At 38.6% G+C, this 23,728-nt stretch overlaps 1 protein-coding gene across 3 annotated transcripts; it reads right to left on the bottom strand.

Moving 5' to 3' along the window:
* Positions 1–73: 73 nt before the first annotated feature.
* Positions 74–23,728, bottom strand: ska3 (spindle and kinetochore associated complex subunit 3). 3 transcript variants are annotated; one of them, XM_052026734.1, is made up of 10 exons: positions 23,664–23,728; positions 17,546–17,661; positions 14,801–14,865; positions 13,908–14,073; positions 10,290–10,719; positions 9,346–9,455; positions 7,502–7,668; positions 5,845–6,072; positions 4,288–4,409; positions 74–3,178 (listed from the first exon to the last, which is right to left on the bottom strand). In XM_052026734.1, the coding sequence occupies exons 2-10, from the start codon at positions 17,643–17,645 to the stop codon at positions 3,172–3,174; spliced, it is 1,395 nt and encodes a 464-aa protein (XP_051882694.1). In that variant the 5' UTR covers positions 17,646–17,661; positions 23,664–23,728; the 3' UTR covers positions 74–3,171. The 3 variants fall into 3 exon arrangements, with proteins under 3 accessions (XP_051882694.1, XP_051882695.1, XP_051882696.1); XM_052026735.1 differs by having other exon boundaries at positions 7,502–7,665; XM_052026736.1 differs by lacking the exon at positions 17,546–17,661.

Genomic DNA, 23,728 nt, shown 5'->3' with positions numbered 1-23,728 from the left:
CCATCTAGGGCCCAAGCAGTGTGCTTGATTGATATCCATTCCCCACCCTCTGAAAGATACCATGCAGCAACTTAAGATTTCTTACCTTCAATGTAGGAGGTTAAAAGCAGGGTAGAGTGGGAATGGTGGACAGAGAATTAAAGACTGGAAGCTCAGAGTCACCCTTCCAGATAAAACAAAGCTGTTCTGTATTAGGTCACCCAATCTGTCCAAAGTAGAGGTTACTAAATTGGAAGTGGTAGTGAATTGCTGCTTTATGTACATGGATTGTGAGAAGGGTACAGATAAAAGAGCAGGTATTGAAAGTCATATGGGACCACACTACAACCAGGGGACTTGTTTGTGGAGAGGGAAGCAGGGAACAGTCCATTTGAAATGCTAAAAGGCAAGGCAAGTGGAAGATCTGTCTGGGGTGGAATTCTTTTGGAGGTGATTAGAAATTATGGAGGATGATTCAATGAATTAGAGGCTGGTGAGCTGGAGGTGAGAACAAGGGAAATCCTATCTTTGATCTGGCTGAGAGCAGAGGTGTGGGAGCAGCTGTGTGCAGGAAACAGGAGATGCAGTGGAGAGCCCTGTCAGTTATCTTAGAAAACTATAGACATCTTCTTCCTTAACTAAAGTCACTAGTGTAGAAATCCTAGAAAACTATAGACATCTTCTTTCTTAACTAAAGTCACTAGTGTAGAAATCCTAGACAGAGTAGCTATGACAGACTGGAATGGAACTCTTACTGGTGAGGGGAAGGGAGCTGTAGTCAAGAAAGGTATGGGAGTCAGTTGGCTTATAATGGATTTTGGTAGCTAATCTATCCCCTAAGAGATGGCGATATCAAGAAAGGGAAGGCAAGTGTCATACAGACCAGGATAGAAATTGGCAGCAAAAGTAATAAACTTGGAGATCTGTACAAGCACACGAAGTAGCAAAAGTCCAGTCATCAACCTAATGGGAAAATGTTGAGAGGATATCTGACTAGGACATGGAGATCAATCCACGTATCCAACAAAGAGACAAGCCTAGCTTGAACCCATGAGCTTCCATAGCTAAACTTGATTTGGAGAAATCATTACCATTTTAAATACATCCAATGATCTAGCCTTCACGACCCAGCTTAGACAATTCCAAAGGTTCACCAGTCTGAGAAGTTCCTACTCACCTAAGTTTTAATGAGCACTCCCATATATTGTAATTATGGCCCCTTGGTTGAGTTTCTTTAGCTACTAATAGTAGGAACAACTCTTATCCAGGCATTAAGTTAGTAAATTTCTTTTGGACCACTTATAATGCTAGTATAACCTTTCTTAAATAAGGGGACTAAAACTCTGCACAATACTCCAAGGTATAGTCTCACCAATTTTTCCTGTACAATTGAAACATTGCTTCCCTATTTCTAAACTCCAGCCCTTGCGCAATAAAGGCCAATATGCTAGTTGCTCTACCTGTCTGCTAACTTTTTGCAATTTGCACATAAAAACACCTAGATCCCTCTGTACTTCATTTATCTACAATCTTTCTCCATTCGTTTAATAATCTGCCTTTTGACTCCTCTTAAGTGCCTGACCTTGCATTCTCCTACACTAAACTACATTCCAGATTTTCATCCACTCATTCAACACACCTACAAGGCTGTTGCAGGCTCTAAATATCCTCATCGCAACATACCTTCCCAGCTATTTTGTGTCATTGGCAAATTGTCTTGCACTCTACCCCCTTCTTCAGATCATTAATACAAATAGAAAATAAGCAACGCCAAGAACCGATCTGTGGAGACTCAGAACTACATCCTTCCACCTGAAAAATACATTTATTCTGACTCTTCTATGTGATAACAAAACTTCAATCCATGCTAAAATACTTCCCCCTATGCCATGGCTCTTTAGTATATTAGCCTTTAATGTGGCACCTTACCAAGTGCCTTGTGGAAATCAAAATACATCACATCCACAAGGTTCCCCTCTATCAATTCTGCTTACATCCTTGAAGAACTCTAGCAAATTTTTCAAACATGATCTACCTTTCATAAAACTATATTGTCTTGGTTTAATTCCATTAAGCTTCTCTAAATGACTAGCTCCTCTTAGTTCTACTGTGCAGAGTATCCTTGGTATAGCACAGGAAGCCCAAAACAAAGTGATTAGTTAATTGTGCACACTGGTTGCTACCAATATTTGAAATGACAGCTAAGTAAAGCAATACCTATGTAGTGTAAACTCCCAAATGTATGATGTTAAAAAGCTGGTAAATTATTATAGGCTTTAATGGAGAAGTTTAACCGTACAATATTGATAAATATCCACAAAGTTATTGCAAGAAAAATAAAAACCATTAGGAAATCCTGATCACAAGCATAAATCTTCAAACTTTTAAAAAGATATCTTGAAATAACATCTGTATAAAGTTTGATTGCCAGTTAAAAAGGCTTAAATTATGTAGTAATCCTTTTGACATTAATTAACACGCATGATACCAGTTGAAAAATATACAACATGGATAACAACGGAAAATAAAAATGGAATTACTGGATTAGCAGAAAGGACAAAACATGGAAATGAGTTTGATTTGGGGTTTCCTCCCCAACTTTCTGCCCTGGCTGTTTCTTGATCCTGGTTCTTCAATTAAAGTGAGTGTTTGAAATCTTTTTGCAATCCAAGTCTATAATATTTTTATTTGCTAATGAAAATATACACAATTAATTTTATATAAATCTTATGTACAAAAATTAAGAATTTTACACAAATTATGATCACCATGTCCAAAGTGTTAGAATTTTGTTTGAATTTGGGAAGGAAATCAATTCCATAATCACACACTGAATGTCAAAAATCACTCACTTAGCTTCAAGTAATGCATGTTACTCCAACAATATACAGCCTCAAAAATAATTTTTCTTCACATAACAGTTGTGCATTACTCTTTAAAGTAATTCTTTGATCTACCCTTGCAATGTGCTGAGAATATGGAAACAACTTTTTATGCTTCATTAATAACTGAACATTTATTCTATAGTACTATTTATATGAACCACTTAAGAATATGTGGATCTACTGATACTTCCACTCTTGACACAGACCCTCTTCCAGAACCACTCTTCTGGTCATATTCTGAATTTTCTAACTACTCCGATGCATTATCCCATTTTTGAATTTCTTGCACCAAAACTTAAATGTACAGTCACTTTCTAGAAAAATAAAATAAACATGATTATTAGAACATGACTTTTTCCAAATGACTAAAAGTCTACATGTCCAAACCATTAATACTACATTGATAGGCCACTGAATAAAATTACAGAATCACATTGCAAAGTTATTCCTTATACTATAATTAACCACTCCATTGAAACTTTACTCTGGCCACCATGCAAATAGTTATTGGGCACTGAGATAAAAGGTACAAGGAAAGTAATACTTGAGGACAAAAGCCAGGGATGATGATATTGAAGAAACTCCACCAGTACTTTTCCACCAAGGTCTTTGTACATTGAACAACTAATTTTTGCCATCAGTAATTTCTTTGGAAATATTATCCCAACTACTTAGCATACCTATTAAACATATTTTCCATCAATGTTTACTGTAAAATAGGAACTAGTTAAAAAAGTTGTATACCCTCCAACTGAAAGTGCATTTGTGAACAAGATTTGTAGCTTAAGTTTGGCTGTGCTTGATCTTTCCCATGAAGGAGTTTAGTCACAATACATCAGAGGAAAAAGAGCAAAGGAATACTACAGGTTACATATACCACACGGGAAAACTTCACACACTTGTATCCTTTTGGGTGGAATGACAAATTAATCTACATTTAAATTCTGGTAAAAAGCTTCTCAACTGTTAGCTTATAGCCTTATAATAGAAACACAGAGTTCAGAATCACAAGACTGGACGAGATCACATAGATGGCATAATCCAAACATACAGTTGAGAATTAACTATCTGGGACCAAATAGCAATATTAGAGACTGCAAAATTAATGCAGTTTTGCAACACAGATGTCCTCACTAATGCCTTGTATTGATGTGCAGGATATGTCATTAACCTCTGCAAATGGAAATTCCTGTAATTCCAGCTGTAATGGAAGCATTTGCTGTCATGATTATCTTTACTCATCAAAAGCTGTATAAAAAAAAAGCAGGCTGCACTGTATCAGAGAGATAATGAGTTCAAATGATGAGGTGCAGCACTGAATCATGTTAGTTGCATTACCGAATCAAAATTCCTGACAGTTAAATGCATTAGCAAGACATTTAAAAGATAAAACTAAATCATTCAATTAATGATTCCTGCTTACCTATTTTCCTTCTCAAACTTATTCTTTGGTACAGGAGTCATTAGATTAAAAGAAGTCAAATTTTCTTTGCTGGATTTATGTCCATCAGGAGTCCTTAAATTTGCATCATAAAATGACAGAATCTGGCACAGAGATTAAACAGTTAGCTTACTATACCAAGCAAATTATAAACTACGAGTTTAAAAAGAGTAATATTAGTTGTACTTCTTACTTGAATGTACAGATATCAAATTCCAAGGAACAGCTTATGATTATGCTAAAATCGATGGAATCATACAATTTTACAGAGAAGGTGTTGGCTGTTTCACCCATCTCATCTGTGCTAGGTTTCCTGAAACTGCTTTTTAAACACACTAGCCACTTATATTTATACAATGTAGACAATAAAAAAAATCTTAAAATGCTTTGCACAAGTGTTAACTAAATTTAACAATGTCATACAAGGAGACATTAGATGAACAAAGCTGAAATCAAAAAATGAAGCTCTTGAGGAGAACACTAAAAGAGAGAGGTTAAGAAATAGAAAGATTTAAGGAGGGACTTTAAGGCCACGGCAGCAGAGTTATATTTGCCGAAAGCAAAGTGGTCAGAGGAAAGGATGTGTAAGAAACCAGAACTGGAGATATACAGAAGGTTGTTTGGGGATTACCGAGATAGAGCAAGGCCACAAGGATTTGAAAACTAGGGTTAGAATTTTAAAATCAACATGATCCTGAACTGGGTGCAAAGGTGAACAGAACTTGACAGCAGCTTTGGGCAACCTTGTGTTTGCAAAAGATGGAATGCATAGTGGTTAGCACAATGCTTCACAGCGCCAGCGACCCGGGTTCAAATCCGGCCACTGTCTGTAAGGAGTTTGTACGTTCTCCCCGTGTCTGTGTGGGTTTCCTCTGGGTGCACCAGTTTCCTCCCACATTCCAAAGACGTACAGGTTAGGAAGTTATGGGCATGCTATGTTGGCGCCGGAAGCGTGGTGACACTTGCGGGCTGCCCCCCAAAATCACTACGCAAAAGATGTATTTCACTGTGTGTTTCAATGTACATGACTAATAAAGATCTTATCTTAGCTTTCCAAGAATGTGGAGATGCAAAGGCATAGCTTAGTTCCACTCTTCTGCCTCAATCTTTTACTTTTTCCCTAGTTTTTCTCCCTAAAGTTGTGTCTTTATGATTCAATGGTCAAATTGTATCATGCTCATTTCTCATAGGGATATTCCACTTTCATTTTTCTAACTCTGTGCAGAGGTTTACTGTTATATACCAAGGGTATAGTTTAAAAAATATTTCACACACTCTTTTTGTTCTTAAGTTTTAGTCCTCCACTGAATTGCTAAAACCAATTATGGCACAAAACCCATTAATAATTTTTCGTATCATAATGGGATCATATCTGTAAGTTTCAAAATCCTTTCTAAAGTAACATACCCCAAACTAGTTAGTGTTTCATCTGTGGCCTTAATACATGGTGCAAGTTTAGGAGAGCCTCTTTGCTTGAAATCACTTTGCAGCACTTTGTTAATTTTTGATTCAATTTTGAAAACAACAAACAAATCCAACCTTCAGAACATCACTTGGAATTTGCGTGGTCATTTCTGGGACTTTTGGTGTATCAAGAAGAATTTCATAATTAGTCATCATTGGTGGTGGCGATGGCGATTTGTAGTATCCGTTCAGAAAGTAATTGTCGGAGCTCATAGCTGGTGGCTGAGGTTCTTCTAAACCAAGCTCATCTGATGTTTCTTCTTGTACACATGCCTTAGTTCCCTCATTTTTAAGATTTTGAGACTAAAGAGAAAGATTTAATATGAAATATAACAATCTACCATTAAAGGGGGCTTGAGATTACTTGTACTTAATTCAACTGATTAATATTAACCATTTTTCCTGGTGAGATTGCCTAACTTCCTGTTATTTTTCTTCTCACTGCTACCCAAAAAGGAAAAATTCATTTACTCTTTTGGCTCGGTGAAGCTCAGTGACAATTGGGTTCTTTAATTACACTTGTCTATAATTCCATAACCAATAAGCAGGTATTATGTGCGGACTAGGGGATATTGTGATATGGGTGGGGGGGGGTTCAGGCAATCTTACATCGTACCACTTTGATGCCTTAATGGCAGTGTGTTATTTTCCATGTTGAGATTTTACAAGAACGTGGTAATTATTACATGTATTCTCCAATAATACATTAAATACAATTTGGGAACAAACACAGATGCAATGTACAACAGTACAAGTTTCAGATCATAAGGGTCAGTGATGTACTATGAAAAACTGTCCTGTGGATACAAATGTAGGGGAAGCCTATTTTGTAATGACACAGAATTCACAGTTAATAAAGCCACTGTATTACCAAACGATCTAGAAGAAAGCTCCTCACAAAGGTTCAGTAGTCTCTGTGGTAAGTGCTCCCCCCTTTTCCATTGTCTTGTGCTGTTGGACTTCAAGAGGATCCCCCGCATTTAGCAGCTGATGTCACTGAACTGGCCAAGTGGCTAATCATATTTGTGAATTTCCACATTTTCTTATGACTGAGGTCATTCAGTCTTTTGAGTCTATGACAGATCTCAGCACAATCTCAGTCAAACCCATTTCTCACATACAGCATACCAGAAAGAAAGAACACCAAACATCTATAGCCTTGGACAGTCAGTCTCATCTCTAGACCTCAAGTTCTTTTGTCCCTAGTTCCACCAAGGTCTGCAACAGTCATCACAAAGAGAGCATTGGCTGCCAGCTTACTGCAACTGCCACTACTTAATTCATCAATGATCCATTTTATCTATTTTCTTATGATTGAGACTATTAGGACATTAATTGATTAAATTAGATTTAAACAATGAGGCCAGGATAGAGATTCCAGTGGATATGAACAGTCATAACGTTGTATTCATGACAGGTCATCATAATATGTGCTGATAAAAATATACTTGGAGTAATAGACAGTTATACTAGTTGATAACTCTGTTAACAATTTTTTAGTATATATACACACACATAAAAGGACATGTGTTTTTATTTCCTGAGCAGCCAAGCAGTCAGTCAGATTTAAAAAAATGATTAAGGATGGTGATTGCAGAACGCTGACAGAATCTAATTAAAAAGCATTACAAATAAATATTCAATTGGCATTAACCATAAATTGCAGATTTGTGAAACAATATGAACAATTGCTTGCACAGCTACTTTTCCATTTGGCAAAAACTATACTCACAGTACATTGCTTTTTCAGCCAGGGTGTTTCAAAATTTGGTAGTACTGGTGAAGGAATTGAACCATCTGATTTTCTGTCTTCATCCATTGGAACTTGGCAGTTATATTTATGTATTTTCAAACCAGGTGTACAGAACACAGGAGGCAAAGGAGAATCTAACATATCTGCTAAAATATGAAAATATAATAAGTTTTCTAGACAGGAATGTTATATTTATCTATACACTTAGGATGCATAATTTGAAACTCAAACTGGAGTACTATTTTATGAAAGAGCAGAAGGAAAGAACTTTGGATTGTGAGCAAGGAATATTTTATTAGAAAGAATATGGAAATAATAAAAAATATAACAAGGAGGTCACTTTTAACAAACAAGTCTTTCAAAAATACCTTGGGTATATTGGAGGATGATTTATAGGCATACTTCTTTGTTCCACCTTTATAAACTTTACCATTGAATTGTAAATCACATGGTAAATAATTATTTATAACCAGGAAAGGGGGAAAATGACCCAGTGCTAATTGAACAAATGAGAGGATGGGGCGGGGGGGGGGGGGGAGGGGAGAGAAAAGAGAGGAATGGGAGAGATAAAATGCAGGATCAAAAGGTCTTCATTTAAACATTTCTACAAATAAGATGATGTAAGTCAGGAGATAATCAAAGTATAAATGGTAATCTATCTTGGATATTTCCTTTTCATATCTCCAGCTCATATTACCTACAGCTTTTGAAGGAAAACTGGCAGAAGATTTCCTGCTATTTCTAGGATGATAATCACGAAGATCAATAACTGTGAAATGGCATCACTTGTTAGAAGTTGCTAAAGGGTGAGAGGAGATTCACCAGGATGTTGCTTGGGATGGAGTGTCTCAATTATGGATAGGATGGGTTTTCCTTGGAGTGGAGAAGGCAAGTGGGTACTTGATAGGGGTGTAGATAGGGTAGTCAGTAGTAAACATTTCCCCATTGCAGAGACGTCTCTAGCCAAAGGGCATAGGTATAAGGTAGGGAGTCCAAGGAAAATTTTTTTTCTCCTAAAGAGTGGTTGAAGTTTAGGAAGCACTGCCTGAGAGGGTGGTGGAAGCAGAGCGTCTCACATTTAAGAACTACCTAGACGAGTACTTGAATCGTCAAGGAATAGAAGGCTATGAGTGAAGTGCTGATAAATGGGATTAGTACAGATGGGTACCTGATGGTTGGAATGGATGGGGTGGGCCAAAGGGCTCGTTTCTTTGCTGTACAACTCTGATTTCAGAATCTTTGCCTCCAATGCTCATCTGTTGATGGTTGTGTGGGGATTTCTCTTAATCATTACTGCATATAGGTCCACTTTTACTACCATCTCTTTCAAATCACATACCCTTGAATGAATCTATCCAATCTGGCACATGCATAAGAATCATGACTACTTGTCACAAATTTAAGACTGAAATGCTAGCAAATATCAATGTTTTCTCTATACTAAGGTTTTTGATTTTAAGAATGAATGAGGGTTCGATGTCTCAGAAGACTCTTAGTTACCACAGCCAGGCAGAGCATTGAAGGTGGGGCTCGAACAAAACACTAATGTTTTCATCTTGGCTTTATCATACTTAATACCATGACTAATTTAGAATAAAATAGCTTAAATCCAGAGTGGACATGATGAATATTGAGCTGAGATGGATTCGTGAATTTATGATCTGTTCCTACATGCAATACTTCACATTTGTCTGTATTAAATTTATTTGGCATATTCATGCATATTTTAAATTAATTTGGGACCCCACAAGCAGTCCCTTTGGATTCGATTAACAGTTTTAGTTTTTAATCAATGACTTTAAAATGTATTGCCTAATACTTACCATTTAGCACTGATTGGTGTGACATGCAAGGCAAAAAGTCATTCTGTACAATCTGTTTTGATGAGGAGGCTTTCTGTGGATGATCTTCTGCAGTTGGTAGAGGATTACAACTGGAAACCATTTTGTTTGGGGGTGGGGAAGGGAAGAAGATAGTGGAAGGAACAAAAAAAAAAGAGAAACATCTTTAAAGATTAAACTGACAAATGAGGTCAATACACTCATTGGCAAAATCATTTATTCAGTAACACTCATTTTTTTCCTTAGGAAGAATGGAAACGTGATTTTTTTGTCCCCCTCAGAGTTACAAATGCTGAGAAGCAAGTTACTCTGAAGAACCCATTAGTACTGCCCATGACATTATGATAAAACCAATTCTGTCAAGTTAAGGTGCTACAAATGCTCATGTAAATTTGTTTTGCCAAGGGAAGAAAATTGCATAATGTTTTAATGTTCATTGCAGAAATCAAAAATGCAATACCACTGTTATTGTAGCGGTTAGTGCGATGCTATTACAGCGCCAGCGATCAGTGTTCGATTCCTGTCGCTGTCTGTAAGGAGTTTGTATGTTCTCCCGTGTCTGCGAGGGTTTCCTCCGGGTGCTCCGGTTTCCTCCCACATTGCAAAGACGTACGGGTAGCTTAACTGGGTTTAAAATGGGCGGCGCGGACTAGTTGGGGCGGAAGGGTCTATTACCATGCTGTAAATAAAATTTAAATTAAAAAAAAATTAAAAAATATGGGCAACAGTACAAATCCTTAAGTATACAAATTCTATTTGAAAGAGACTTAGTGTTTAAGTTTGGTTTGGTGTAAAATCCTCACTAATTAAATATTTCTAAAAAAAACCCAGTCATTATTGTTGAATTGTTGAAAACCACATACATCATTGGAAACCAAATACAGAAGGGTGAACTAATTTTTCTTGGGAAAATGTTTAAAATTTACCTGTTGATCTTCAGTTGGTCACGTTTATTATACAGTGCCAAAGTAAAGTCATTGACACAGCCTGTATGTTCAATAATTTCAAAACTTTCCATTTTGGGAGTAAGAAGCATATCATCACCCAGCTGCAATGTGCGCTTTGGTGTCTTTGGCCTAATTGGATCTTGAAATGTGGAAGAATGCATATTGCAATTTCCAGAGAATTCCTGAGCTACTTTGGGATCTGAAGGCAGGGGACATTCTGGTACTCCCCAAGCACTTTGAAACATTAAATGACCAAGTCCAAAATCTTCAAGCTGGGGGGTACGCAAAGGGTCATTCAGTGAAGGCTTCTCATGTGATGGAGTAGTAACTTCATCACTTTTTGATTCAGGCTCAGGTTCAGAATTTTCAGCCACTTCAGTTTCGGTTTCCATCAGTTTCACCTGTAGTTCTTGGAGAAGGAAAAAAAAACATTTTATTCAGATATTGCCTACTTCCCTTTGCCTCAAAGCATTGAGGCTCATCTTCAGGAAATCTCCTGATTCGACCGGGCGCAAGATACCCCTCCATATTATTGGCCAATGGAGATATTTAAGTAATATCCAAAGAGTGAATGATGGTAACTCATTCAACTACCAGTGGCATCACATTATAGCATTATAAACACAGTCTGAAGATTTAACTTTAACTTTGTGAATATTGCCCAAATACCTTGGTGATGAGAGGAAGAGGGTATTCTTGACTATAGGAGGCAGAGGATAGGGCTGATGCTTTCTGATTGGATTCTGTGACCAGTGGTGTACTGCAAGGGACTCTTATTGTTTATTATATATATTAACAACTTGGATGTGAATGTAGGATATATGATTAGTAAGTTTGCAAATGACATGAAAATTGGTGCTGTTGTGGATAGCATGGAAGGTTGCCTAAGGCTACAGCATGACACATCAGATGGAAATTTGGCAATGCTGGCAAATGGAATTTAATCCTGACAAGTACAAGGTGATGTATTTTGGGAAGTCAAATAGGGGTAGGAGATATACAGTAAATGGTAGGGCACTAAGGAATGTCAATGAACAGAGGGACCATAGGGTTCAAGTCCATAGTTCCTTGATAATGGTAACACAGGTAGATAGGTTTGTAAAGTGGGTATACGGCATGCTTGCTTTCTTAGTCCAGTATAGAAAATAAGAAGTTGGGACTTATTTTGCAACCTTACAAAACACTGTTTAGACTGCACTTGGAGTATAACATGCAGTTCTGGTTGCCACACTATAGGAAGGATATAGTTGTGCTGGAGAGAGTGCGGAGGATGTGGCCTGGACTAGAGGACTGAATAGGTTGGGTTTATTTTCCCTGGAGTGAAGGAGGCTGAGGGGTGACCTGAAAGAGGTACATAAAATTATAAGAGGCATAGATAGGGTAGATAGAATCTTTTTCCCATCATAGGGCCATTGAAAACAAGAGGGTATGGGTTTAAGGTGAGAGGATCTAAACAGCAAGGTTTTTTTTCTCCACAAAGAAAGTGATTTATATTGGAACCCAGTCAAAGGAGGTGCTGGAGTCAGATACAATTACTACATTTAGACAGGCACTTTAATAGGCAGGGCATAGAAGGATACTGACCTAATGTGGGCAAATGGGATTAGTGTAGACGGACAAAAAATTTGCATAGATGGACCTGGTGGACTGAAGTGTCCATTTCTGTGCTGTACAGTTCTGTGACTTTACCTATTTTGTAGGTAATGAGCCATTTATAAGTTTGCTGCAAGGATTGGGAGACTACAAAAGAGATTAGGTGGAAAAATCTTAGATAAGGTTAATTATATTTTGAAAGCAAATTAATTTCTGCACATTAGGTACTCGTACTGATTAAAAGCAAAATGTTTATTCCCTCTAATATTAAAATATGCCATTTCGAACTTGCCAACTTAAAACAAAAAAAACTGCAATGACAGTTCCACTACTAAAAGAAAGATGTTATAATTGGCAGCTGGCAATTGCAGGGAGATCTATACTTCAAATAAAAACCCCGCAATGAATTCTCTTAAGCATCTTTTATTACTTTAGTTCACACAAGACAAAGGTGTATTAAATGGCCCATAATTTCCTAAAAAATTAAGGTTGGTCTCAGATAATCTTATTTATAGGAGGTGGGCACTGCTAGCAGAATAGGCAAATATTGCCCATCCTTGCCCAACTGTGACTGTATGGAAAGGTCTTCACGAATTGCTGCAGTCCATGTGGTAAAAGCATTCTCATAGTGAGGTACAGAGTGCAACATTATGTACTATTGGACATGTACTCCGTGGAAATGTAGCATGTAACCAGGCTTCCAGAAGCTGTCTGGCTTTGCAGAGAAATCCATTGCAAGAAAAGCTTCATTGCACAATGCTAGTTCTTTTGTAAATATTTGTAGTTATTAATTTAATATTAGTTTAAATTAATGGCAATTCTCCACTATTCCAGAGAGTAAATGAGAGGAAGTTCTAAGACAGGGAGTTCCATAATTTTATCCTAGCAATGATGTAGAAACACCAATGTATTGCCAAGTCATGAACAGTACAATTTAACAGGGAAACTGGGAGGTGGTGCCATTTCTAATTGCTGGCTACCTTTCTCCTCAGTGGTTGAAGCAGCTATTGCAATTTTGGGAGGTTATAGCATCCCATAATTTCTCTTGTAAAAGGTAAAATAAAAGTAAGAAATCGTAATATCCACCAATGTCGCTTCCACCCTCATTAACACTAGTTACGAGTTCCTGAATTAATTTTAGTTGATCTGTTGCTTAGAATGGAAAATAATGTACTGGTAATAGTATGAAGCAAAATGTTTTAATAATAATTATAGACTCTCACACCTCCAGATTCCTAAAGACTTTTGTAATTAACTGGTTGGAATTGTATGAAATTATATGCAGGTGCAAATTTCTATGAAGAATACAAAACTCAGAAGCTAAAAGGGTTACAAGAGGGAAAATGGAGCTATTTATAAAAGCTGAAACTTGCAACATACTTTAGTTGCTGCAGAAGTGGTTTGATTTTTATATTTTGCTCTAGAATCCCTGCTTTACAGGGATGGGATTACGTTTCTAGCAAAGAGTCATATCGCAATTTTCCATAACACGAAGCTATGTCATCTGCACATGCATCAAGAAATGAGAGTTGAAAAAAAAAGTCCCCCCCACCCACATAATTCCTGTGACAGTGAATTTTACCAATTTGGTAAAGGAGGCATCAAACAGATGTTAAACCTCATATTTCCATATACAAAAATCCAGTGACTACATCAGTTGTGAATTTCTCTGGATTTTTAATTGTTATAATGGGTAGGGTACTTATGACTTTGAAAAAATAGATTCACACCACCTGTCATATTGAATGTCTTGGTACCTCTTTCACACACTGCATCATCTGATGAATGTTTCCAGCATTTTGTTTTTATTTTAGATTTCCAGTATCTGCAGTTTTATTTAGTTTTCAGAATATTAATAGCAGGTCATTTAATTTGTAGCCTTAATATTTAAATTTCTGTATATTACTATTTAATTACAGTAGTATGCTGCAACAACATTCTAGGACACACAGAGCACAATGCAACAGCAACTGAGTTAAATTCGGTTCTCATTTATTCACATACCTTCATCTTTTTTATGCAAGGGCTCATACCCGTAATTTTGAAAGTGTTCTTCGATTTCCTCAAGGTCTGCACTATTCTTCTGATGCAGGGTCTGGAAAGCTCTAATTAATATACTGTTCTCTCTGTTTTCTGTTTCAAGAGTTTCTAATTTTTTATGAAGATCTGCCTTTATAGAGGAAGCAAAAAAATATTCAGAAGGTATTGACCAGTATTAAGTTAAATTCCATTTATTTAGAGGTTCAAAAAGAGGTACAAGACAATTCAAACATGTAGCCAATGACAATCAACTGAGTTTTACCACATGCCTTAATATAGTTTTAATATAAAGGCAGCTTTTTGAGCAGTTTACGATCCTGCCCAGTGGATACCCATTGACTTAACAAATTTGTCAGTCTGATTTTTAAACTTTATTTCCACTAGTTACTATCTGCTTTTAGCACCAATAAACACTTGCCTTGCCAGTGATATCCAGATCACAAAAATTGCACATATAAAATAACTCGAAGTGTGTGTAGAGTACAGAAAATAGTTCATGTTAACATGCAAATAATCAACAAACTAATAGCCACATTGAGTTATGTTGTGGCCTTCTCAAAGTGAAAGCTGTATATTAGTTTAAAAAAAATTCTGAAACCGCTGCATATTTGAAACCTTGACCATCATATGCAACTTGCAAGAATCACAACTGTTGACAACAGACTCAAATAATTAATAGCAGTAATTAAGATACTTTAAAATAATTATCTCCTAGCAAGCCGAAGTAAAAGGTTAGGGGAAATGCAGTTAAAAACTACATGCAACAGATGAACTTCATGCAAAATAGTTAGAATTAGAAGTAAAACTTCCAACCTAGTTGATCTACAATTTGAATATATGCTCAACTTAATATTTACCTTAATATTTCTAACTTCTGAATGTAATTCATGAAGGATCTTCATGGGAGCAGCTTCTTCATGATCTTCACATGACAGAAATAAAACGTTAGGTTTTGGCTCCTTCATAGAGTTATACAGCACGGAAAGAGGCCCTTCTGCCCAACTTGTCCATGCCAACCAAGATGTGTTCCTGAGCTAGTCCCATTTGCTTGCATTTGGTCTATATCCCTCTAAACCTCTTCTATCCATGAACTTGTCTAAATGTTTTTTAAATTGTACTTGTATCCACTTTTACCACTTCCTCTGGCAGCTTCATTCATATACCCTCTATCTACTGTATGAAAAACTTGCCCCTCAAGTCGTCTTTAAGTCACTCCCCTCTCACCTTAAACCTATGCCCTCTAGTTTCGCACTCCCCTACCCTGGGAAAAAGACTGTGACAACCTATTTCTCCCTTCTTTGCTCGTTATGTATTGCTACCTTAATCTAAATTTTCATTGCAGAAGTCCCCTATTATTATTGCTATGGCTTTTATATATTTCTGCAATTTCTTTGCAACTTTTCTCCTTAAGATCCTTTCTACTAGAAGCCATAAAGTAATACACTGCATTGGAACAGTATGGGTAAACTCAACATCCCCCTGCAGCACAAAATTAAAGAGAAAACATATAATTGCTGAAGATTGATTAGAATATAAAAAGACAAAGTATGACTAAAACAATAATAGAGAATGATAAAGTTAGCCAGAAATATAAAAATGAGTAGAGTTTCAATGGATAATTAAAAAGAAAAGACAAAGTGAGCATTGGTCTTATAGAAAGTCAAGGAAATAAATACTGGAAAATAAGGAGATGGTAGATAAATTAAAGTGGCATTTTGCCTCATACTTCAATATAAAAGAGGCAACATCCCAGAAATAGCTGTGAATCAGAATTGGAAAGGAAGGAGGAACCCAGGGAAATTGGTCACCAGGAAAGTGAAAATGAGCAAACTGTTGGAGGTGCTGACTGTCAAGTACCCAGATCCTAATGAACTTCATCCTAGTGTCTTAAATGAAATAGTTAATTAAATAGTTGATATGTTGATTTTAATTTTCCAAAATTCCATGGATTCCAAGATGGTTACATTTAATTGCTTTCAGTATCCCTCAATCCATCACTTTATTCAAGAAAGGATAGAGAAACAAGGGCAGTTAGCTTAACATCAGTCATTGGCAAACTGTTAGAAGCTATTATTGAAGCTGTTACAGCAGGGCACTTGGAAAAATTAAAAATAATCAGGCAATGTCGACAGGGTTTTGTAAAAGAAAATTTACATTTGACCAATTTATTGTAGTTCTTTGAAGCAGTAACAAGTGTTGTGGTTGGGGGGGGGGGGGCGGGGGGAAGGTGGATGCACTAAGATTTGCAGAAAACACTTGATAAGGTGCCACATCAAACAATATAATGAAAAATAAAACTCATGCTCTGAGGTAACATACTGGCATGGTTTGAAGATTGGTTGGCTATCAGGAAATAGAAGGCTGGCAGTTGTAACAAGTTCTGCGCTCAGGGCTCAACCTGTCACAATTGATGTAAACAATGTTGAAGGCAGCAATGGTTGGTAAGTTTATTGTTGACACAAAGGTAGGAAGGTACGTTGCAAAGAGAAAAGAGGGATATAGATAGGTTATACACACAAAATGCTGGAGGAACTCAGCAGGTCAGGCAGCATCAATGGAGGGAAATAAACGCTTTGGGTCAAGAAGAGGGAGAGGGCCAACAGATAGGTTAAATGGGTTGTTAAAGATTTGACAAATGGAATCTAATCTGGAAAATGCAAAATTGTTAATTTTGGCAGAAAAATAAAAATTCAGCTTAAATGGCAAGAGTTCTGCATTACAGAAGGAAATGGGTAGCTGGTAGCATAGCATTTAGTGTAACGCTATTACAGCGTCAGCGACCTGGGTTCAATTCCCGCTGCTGCCTGTAAGGAGTTTGTACATTCTCCCTGTGTCTGCGTGGGTTTCCCTCTGGGTGCTCCAGTTTCCTCCCACATTCCTAAGACGTACAGGTTAGGAGCTATGGGCATGCTATGTTAGCGCTGGAAGAGTGGCGACACTTGCGGGCTGCCCCCAGCACATTCTTATCAATGCAAAAAGATGTATTTCACTGTGTGCTTCGATGTACACAAATACTAAGACTAATAAATAAATATCTTAAAGACTAAATAAATAAATATCTTAAATATCTTAGTGCAGTATTTGCAAAAGGCAAGCGTATAGGTACAACATTAATTAGGAAAACTCACAGAACAATATCATTTATTGCTAGGGAAATTGGGGGGATTATGCTTCAGTTACATTGAGTCTTTCTCAACTCGAGACAGACTGAATACAGAGAGAGCAACAGGAGCAGAGAGAGAAAGTTTAACGGGAATAGGTAGAAGTGTGGAGTTGAGGCTACAATCAGGTCAGTTGTGATCTTAATGAATTTTGGAGTAAGTTCATTGGATGCATGCTTACTTCTGTTCCTAATTCATATGTATGCAACATCACTAATAGGGATGATATACATTATAGTATAAAGAATAAAATTTATGTCCTTTGTCCCATTTGCATTAAACTAGATGAGCATTCTCACCTAAGTGGGAAATTCTATACAAAATATCTACTTGTTTTAATTGGAAATTTCAAAAGAGGTTATCAAGACATCTATAATCTATAAAGTCATTTCAGCAGAACAGACAAATTCATCTTTGCAAAGTATTAATTAACTTGCTTACCATAATCATTATTCAAAGCATAATCCAAATATTTGGTCTCTTTCTCCAAGTTTACTGCAAGTATTCTCAACTTGGTGAAAAAATTAGCTGTTACATCCATCTCTGTTGGAAGCAAACTACAATAAAAATTAAAAACAATTTTTCATACATGGAAGCCGAGAATAATTTTGGTTGTAACAATAGGACACTTGTGATCATGCTGCCTTCTCCACTTAGGAGATTCAACCATATATAAATTTTAATATAATATGAATTCAGTACCAGATACAGAAATTTCCATTCAACTTGTTAAGAGTTCTGTTTCAGGATCATACATGGTTATTTCTTGACTTTTCTGTTAAATACAACCTTGCTGAAGGCAAGCACTTGCATGGTCTAACTAAAATGCAATTCGGCACCTACAAATTCCTCACAACCATGGAAACCATTACCACACTTTTCCTACAGTTAAAATTCCATGAGTCCTAGCAATGTCTTAAATCTCCTCTGCATGCTTCCTATTGCAGACACATTATGATTGCACTATGAACAAAACTGCATACAGTACTCCAGTATGCCTATCCAATATTTTATTCAGTTCCACTGAGACTTCCTTCTAATATGTTTTTTGTGTTGACAAATAAAGAACATTATTCTACATACATTCTTAAGAATTTCATCTACAATTTTAGTTACTTTCAGAAGTTGGAACATATACTCCTAGATCCTTCTGTTCGTTTCTAATCACCATGCTGGTTCCTGCTGGATCAGGTCCAGTGCCTGAGATCAGCACCAACAGTCTCCATATTTACCTCATGCACATGCTGGAGATCAATTTTGTTGGGCTTCTGAACGAGGTAATGAAATCTGAATGATGACTGGGCAGCATAGGCCTTTTCCTTGAAATGCTGCTGACTCGCTTTCACACAAGGCAAAGTTGGGGGGGGGGGGGTCAAGCTTTGTCTCTATCAACAATAATATGGATTTTAACATTTTTAAACATCTCTGATTTTCAGTACATGTGGAACTAAGTAACGGAGGGATTTGGTTCCCCAAAGTTGTCAGTCATTCTAGGACTTCTGTTCAAATGTCAGAACACTGGCAGTTTCTTTCAAAAAGAATATTCACGGACAGCTACATTCTGTCCATTATGAATTCCTTTGCCATGTTTGCACTACCCGACACCCCACCCACCATGCCCTCTCACAAAATGCAATTCCCTATACATCTCTGCACTGAATTCTATTTTTCATATTTTCAGCCAGCTGACAGTTCATAGCTTTCTTCTTAATTATAAACCTTTCTGTAATTTTTTTTGGTGTCGTTATACATGGTACTAAGTTTAGTACTAAGACTTCAGGAAGTGGGGCGGTGCACACGCTCCCGTTTACATCAATGGTGCTGGGGTCGAGATGGTTGAGTGCTTCAAGTTCCTAGGAATAAACATCACCTATAGACAGTCCTGGTCCAACCACGTAGACGCCATGGCCAAGAAAGTGCATCAGCGCCTCTACTTCCTCAGGATGCTAAAGAAATTCGGCATCTCCCCATTTACCCTCACCAATTTTTATAGATGTACAATAGAAAGCATCCTATCCAAATACATCAACACCTTGGGACAGCAACTGCTCTGCCTGAGACTGCAAGAAACTGCAGAGAGGTGTGGACACAGCTCAGTAAATCATGAAAAACAGCCTCCCCTCTATGGACTGTCTATACTTCTTGCTGCTTCGGTAAAGCAGCCAACATAATCAAAGACCCCTCCCACCCTGGACATTCTCTCTTCTCCCCCTTCCCATCAGGCAAAAGATACAAAAGCCTGAAAGCATATACCACCAGGCTCAAGGACAGCTTTTTTTGCGCTGTTATGACTATTGAGCAGTCCCCTCATACGACAAAATAGACTCTTGACCTCACAATCTACCTTGTCATGGCCTTGCACCTTATTGTCTGCCTGCACTGCACTTTCTCTGTAACTGTAACGCGATATTCTGCATTCTGTTACTGCTTTTCCCTTGTACTACCTTGATGTACTGATGTAATGAAATGATCTGTATGGATGGCATGCAAAACGTTTTTTTACTGTACCTGTGACAATAATAAACCAATTCACCAATATGGAACTCCCCTGGAAACAGCGTTTCAACCTTTTAACCTTTGCAACTGAGCTAATTTTGGATGCAACTTCTGTACTCCTGACCACTCTGGAATATGGAACCTTGCCAAAATTCCAGCCAGACTTGTCACAGCACACCAAATGTGCTAGCTTTATCCAGCCTCCTTGCTATCTCTTCAAAAAAATTAAAGTCGAACTCACATAACATCCCTTTAACAAATAAGGTTCCCGATTAATCAATGTTTTTCTAACTATAAAAGTTGTAATAGATTTCAAAGTCCTATTTTAGTGCATTTCCTTGTGTCATTGCCAATAATCATCAGTCAAACTTAACTCACTAAAACAGATCATCTTGTTATTACCTCTCATTGCTACGCTCAAATTGGCTGCCACATTTCTTAAATTCCAAAAGTAACTCAACTTCAAAATGGACTCATTGGCTCTAATGCACTTTGGAATTTATCTTTTTATATAAATAAAGCATTTCTTCCTCTATTAACTAACTTATTTATAATTATGTTAGAAATAATAATAATGACAATACACATATCGTTCCTTTATTGTAGCTGGGTTAAAACTCAAACTTTTTTCTTAAAGCACTTGCCAGAAATTAGGCCCATGGGTCAGCAGCAGCATCAATAAGAAATTGGTTCAAAAGCAACTCGCAGTCATAATAAATAATCGTTCTTCTGACTGTTCCTCATGGGTCAGTGTTAGGAATCTTTGCTTTCTTTATATATATTAATGAGTTGGATATGTGTGCCAATTAAAAGGTCAAAACTTACAGCTGACACAAAAACTTGGAACAGTGGTGAACAATGAGGAAGATAGTAATTAGGCTGGCAGACATGTTTCAGTGGAACTTAAAAGTGGAGGGTGAATTGATATATTTTGGCAGAAAAATAAATAGGCATAAATGTAGACTAAAAACACAGTTCTAATGGATGTAAAGAAACAGAGCTTCTATGTGCAAAAATATTTGAAAATCGCAAGAAATATTGACAGGCAGTTAGTAAAACATATGAGATCCTCAGCTTTAGAAACAGAGACAAAAGCAGAGAGGGAATGTTGATCTTTGTAAAACACTGGTTTTGTGTCTGCCAAATGGAGTCCTTGGTCCTCACTAAGGACCACCAGGACATTATCTCTCTCACCATCTCCGACCTCATCACCTCAGGAGATCTCACCCCCACAGCTACCAACCTAGGACTGCCCGTTTCTATCTTCTCCCCAAAATTCACAAGGAGGACTGTCCTGGCTGACCTATTGTCTTCTCATGCTCTTGCCCCACTGAGCTTGTATCCTCATACCTGGACACTATCCTGTCCCTTCTGGTCCAATCCCTTCCCACCTACATCCGTGACATATCACATGCTCACCAACTCTTCCATAGATTTAAATTCTCTGGCATGCACAACCTCATCTTCACCATGGACATGCAGTCCCTATATACCTCCATTCCCCATCATGATGGCCTCACTGCCTTCTGCTTCTTTCTCGACCAGAGACAGAACCAGTCCCCTTCCACTAACACTCTTCTGAACTTGTCCTCACTCTAAACAACTTCACTTTCGATTCTTCTCACTTTCTATAGACCAAGGGCATAGCCATGGGCAATCGCATGGGCCCCAGCTATGCCTGCCTCTTCAGTGGCTATGTTTTACAGTCTCTGTTCCAAGCCTACTCCGGTCCCATTCCCCAACTCTTTCTCCACTATATCGACGACTGCATTGGTGCCACCTCTTGCACCCATGCAGAACTCGACAGTTTCATAAATTTTGCCACTAATTTTCACCTCACCCTGCTCTCCAATTCACTTGGACTATCTCTGATACCTCTCCCTCGATCTTTCCATCTCAGGAGATTCCTTATCCACCGACATCTTCTACAAACCCACTGATGCCCACAGCTACCTCTATTACAGCTCCTCCCACCTGGTCTCTTGCAAGTTCGCCATCCCTTTTTCTCAATTTATCTGACTCTGCCACATCTGCTCCCATGATGAGCTTTCCACTCTAGGAAACCCGAGATGTCCAATTTCTTTACTAACCATGGCTTCCACCCTACTGTGGTTGAGAGAGCTCACACCCACATCTCTGCCATTTCCCGCACCTCTGCTCTCACCCCCACTCCTCCCAGACCCAACAGGGATAGGGTCCCCCTTGTTCTCACATTTCATCCTACCAGCCTACATATCCAACACATCATTCTCCGCCACCTCCAACGGGACCCCCCCACCAAGCACATCTTCCCCTCCCCACCCCTTTCTGCCTTTCGCAGGGATCGCTCTCACCGTGACTCCCTAGTTCACTCCTCCCTCCCCACCCCAGGGACTTTCCATTGTCCCACCATGGGTGCAACACCTGCCCCTACACCACCTCCATCCAGGGTCCCCAAACAGTCCTTTTAGATGAGACAGAGATTTATCTGCAACTGTCTTAATATCATCTAATGCATTCGGTGCTCCAAGTGTGGCCTTCTCTACACTGGCGAGACCAAATGCAGATGAGGTGACTGTTTCGCAGAACACCTGCACTCCTTCCATAACTGTGATCTGCATCTCCCTGTTGCCAGTCACTTCAACTCCCCCAGGTACGTCAGTCCTCGGCCTCCTCCACTGCCAGGAGAAGTCCAAGCACAAACTGGAGGAACAGCACCTCATTTTCTGGAACCTTGCAGCCTAATGGCATGAACATTGAATTCTCCCACTTTAAGTAATCACCTCAACCACCTTCCCCCCCCCCCCACACTGCCCCCCAACCGTACCCCTTCTTTTCTTCCCTTTCCTAGTCGCTCTCTCTTTTCTCCCCTTTTTTCTCCTTACCTTTGACCCATCCCCCAGTGGATCTGCTCTCCCCTCCTCCCCGCACCTGCCTACCACCACCTTGTGCCCACCCCGCCTCCCCTCTTTTGTCTATCTATCACTGCTCTGCTTCCCCTTTTCCTATCTTCAATTCTGAAGGGTCCTGACCCAAAACGTTGACTGCCTGCTTTTCTCCACGGAAACTGCCTGGCCTGCTGAGTTCCTCTAGCATCATGGTGTTTTTCAAATGGAGTATCGTGTCTGGTTCTGCCACCACATTTTAGGAAAGACAACACTGGAATGATTTCAGAGATGAGGGTTTTCAGCAACAAGATTGTACTAGAAAAGCTAGATGGTCTCTTGTTAGGAGGCTGATGGGAGCTGGGCAAGATCTTGACAAATTTAAAGTGGACAAATTGAGAGAAACTATTCCAGATTTTGGGTAACTTGAAGATATGGGATACAGAATTAATGTATCAGTGACGAGGCATTCTTTGTACACAGAGGGGGTACATCTGGAATTCCATCTGCAAGGTGTTGGAAACAGAGCCCAACAGGTCCTAAAGACTACTGAGTGGGCTAAATATAGTCATTAAAGCATGGACATGGTGGGCCGAAGGGCCTGCTTCTGTGCCGTTTGCAGGAGTACAGGGAGAGTGGGAGAATAGGGCTGACTGCATTGCCAGGCAGGGACAAATTTGGGCCAAACAGCCTCCTCCTTTGTAATGATTTTCTGATTCTAACCGAATGGACAGCAGCTATACAGGAAGACAAATCACCATCAACTTCAGGGGGCAATCAGGAAAAGGCCATAAATGCCAGCAACAGCCACACACTAAATAAATAAAACGAGTCAGCTACAAATTTCTTCACAGGCAAATCACCCAAATGATTGACATATATGAAAAGCCGAGGACTGTAAACAAACGTTACCCCACTCTTCAGCTCCTATTTCCCAGATCAAACTCCTCACAAGATTATGGGCATTTTTTTGTGCACTCTAACTTTATTTACGTGAGGGTCTCAGAGCAAACTCCGGCTGGGTCCTCTCTATTTACAAGTGGGCCCAGTAACCACAAGCCGAACAGCTGGTGGTTTCTGTTCATGAGTCTGGGCCATCGGGGAGCAGAATGGATGGAGTGGTTCAATCCGATTTTAACCGCCCAATAAACCGTATAAAACAATAAAAATCTGGCACACTCCGGTCAACAACTACTTACAAGTCAGAAGCTGGTGATTTTTACCGACTTAACGGTCGCCCTCACAGAACCTTATTCGTGTTCAG

Source organism: Pristis pectinata, chromosome 11 (assembly GCF_009764475.1).
Source record: "Pristis pectinata isolate sPriPec2 chromosome 11, sPriPec2.1.pri, whole genome shotgun sequence".
Lineage (NCBI taxonomy): Eukaryota > Metazoa > Chordata > Chondrichthyes > Rhinopristiformes > Pristidae > Pristis > Pristis pectinata.
Note: the sequence above shows the minus strand (reverse complement) of the source record. Positions and strands in the feature narration are given on the sequence as shown.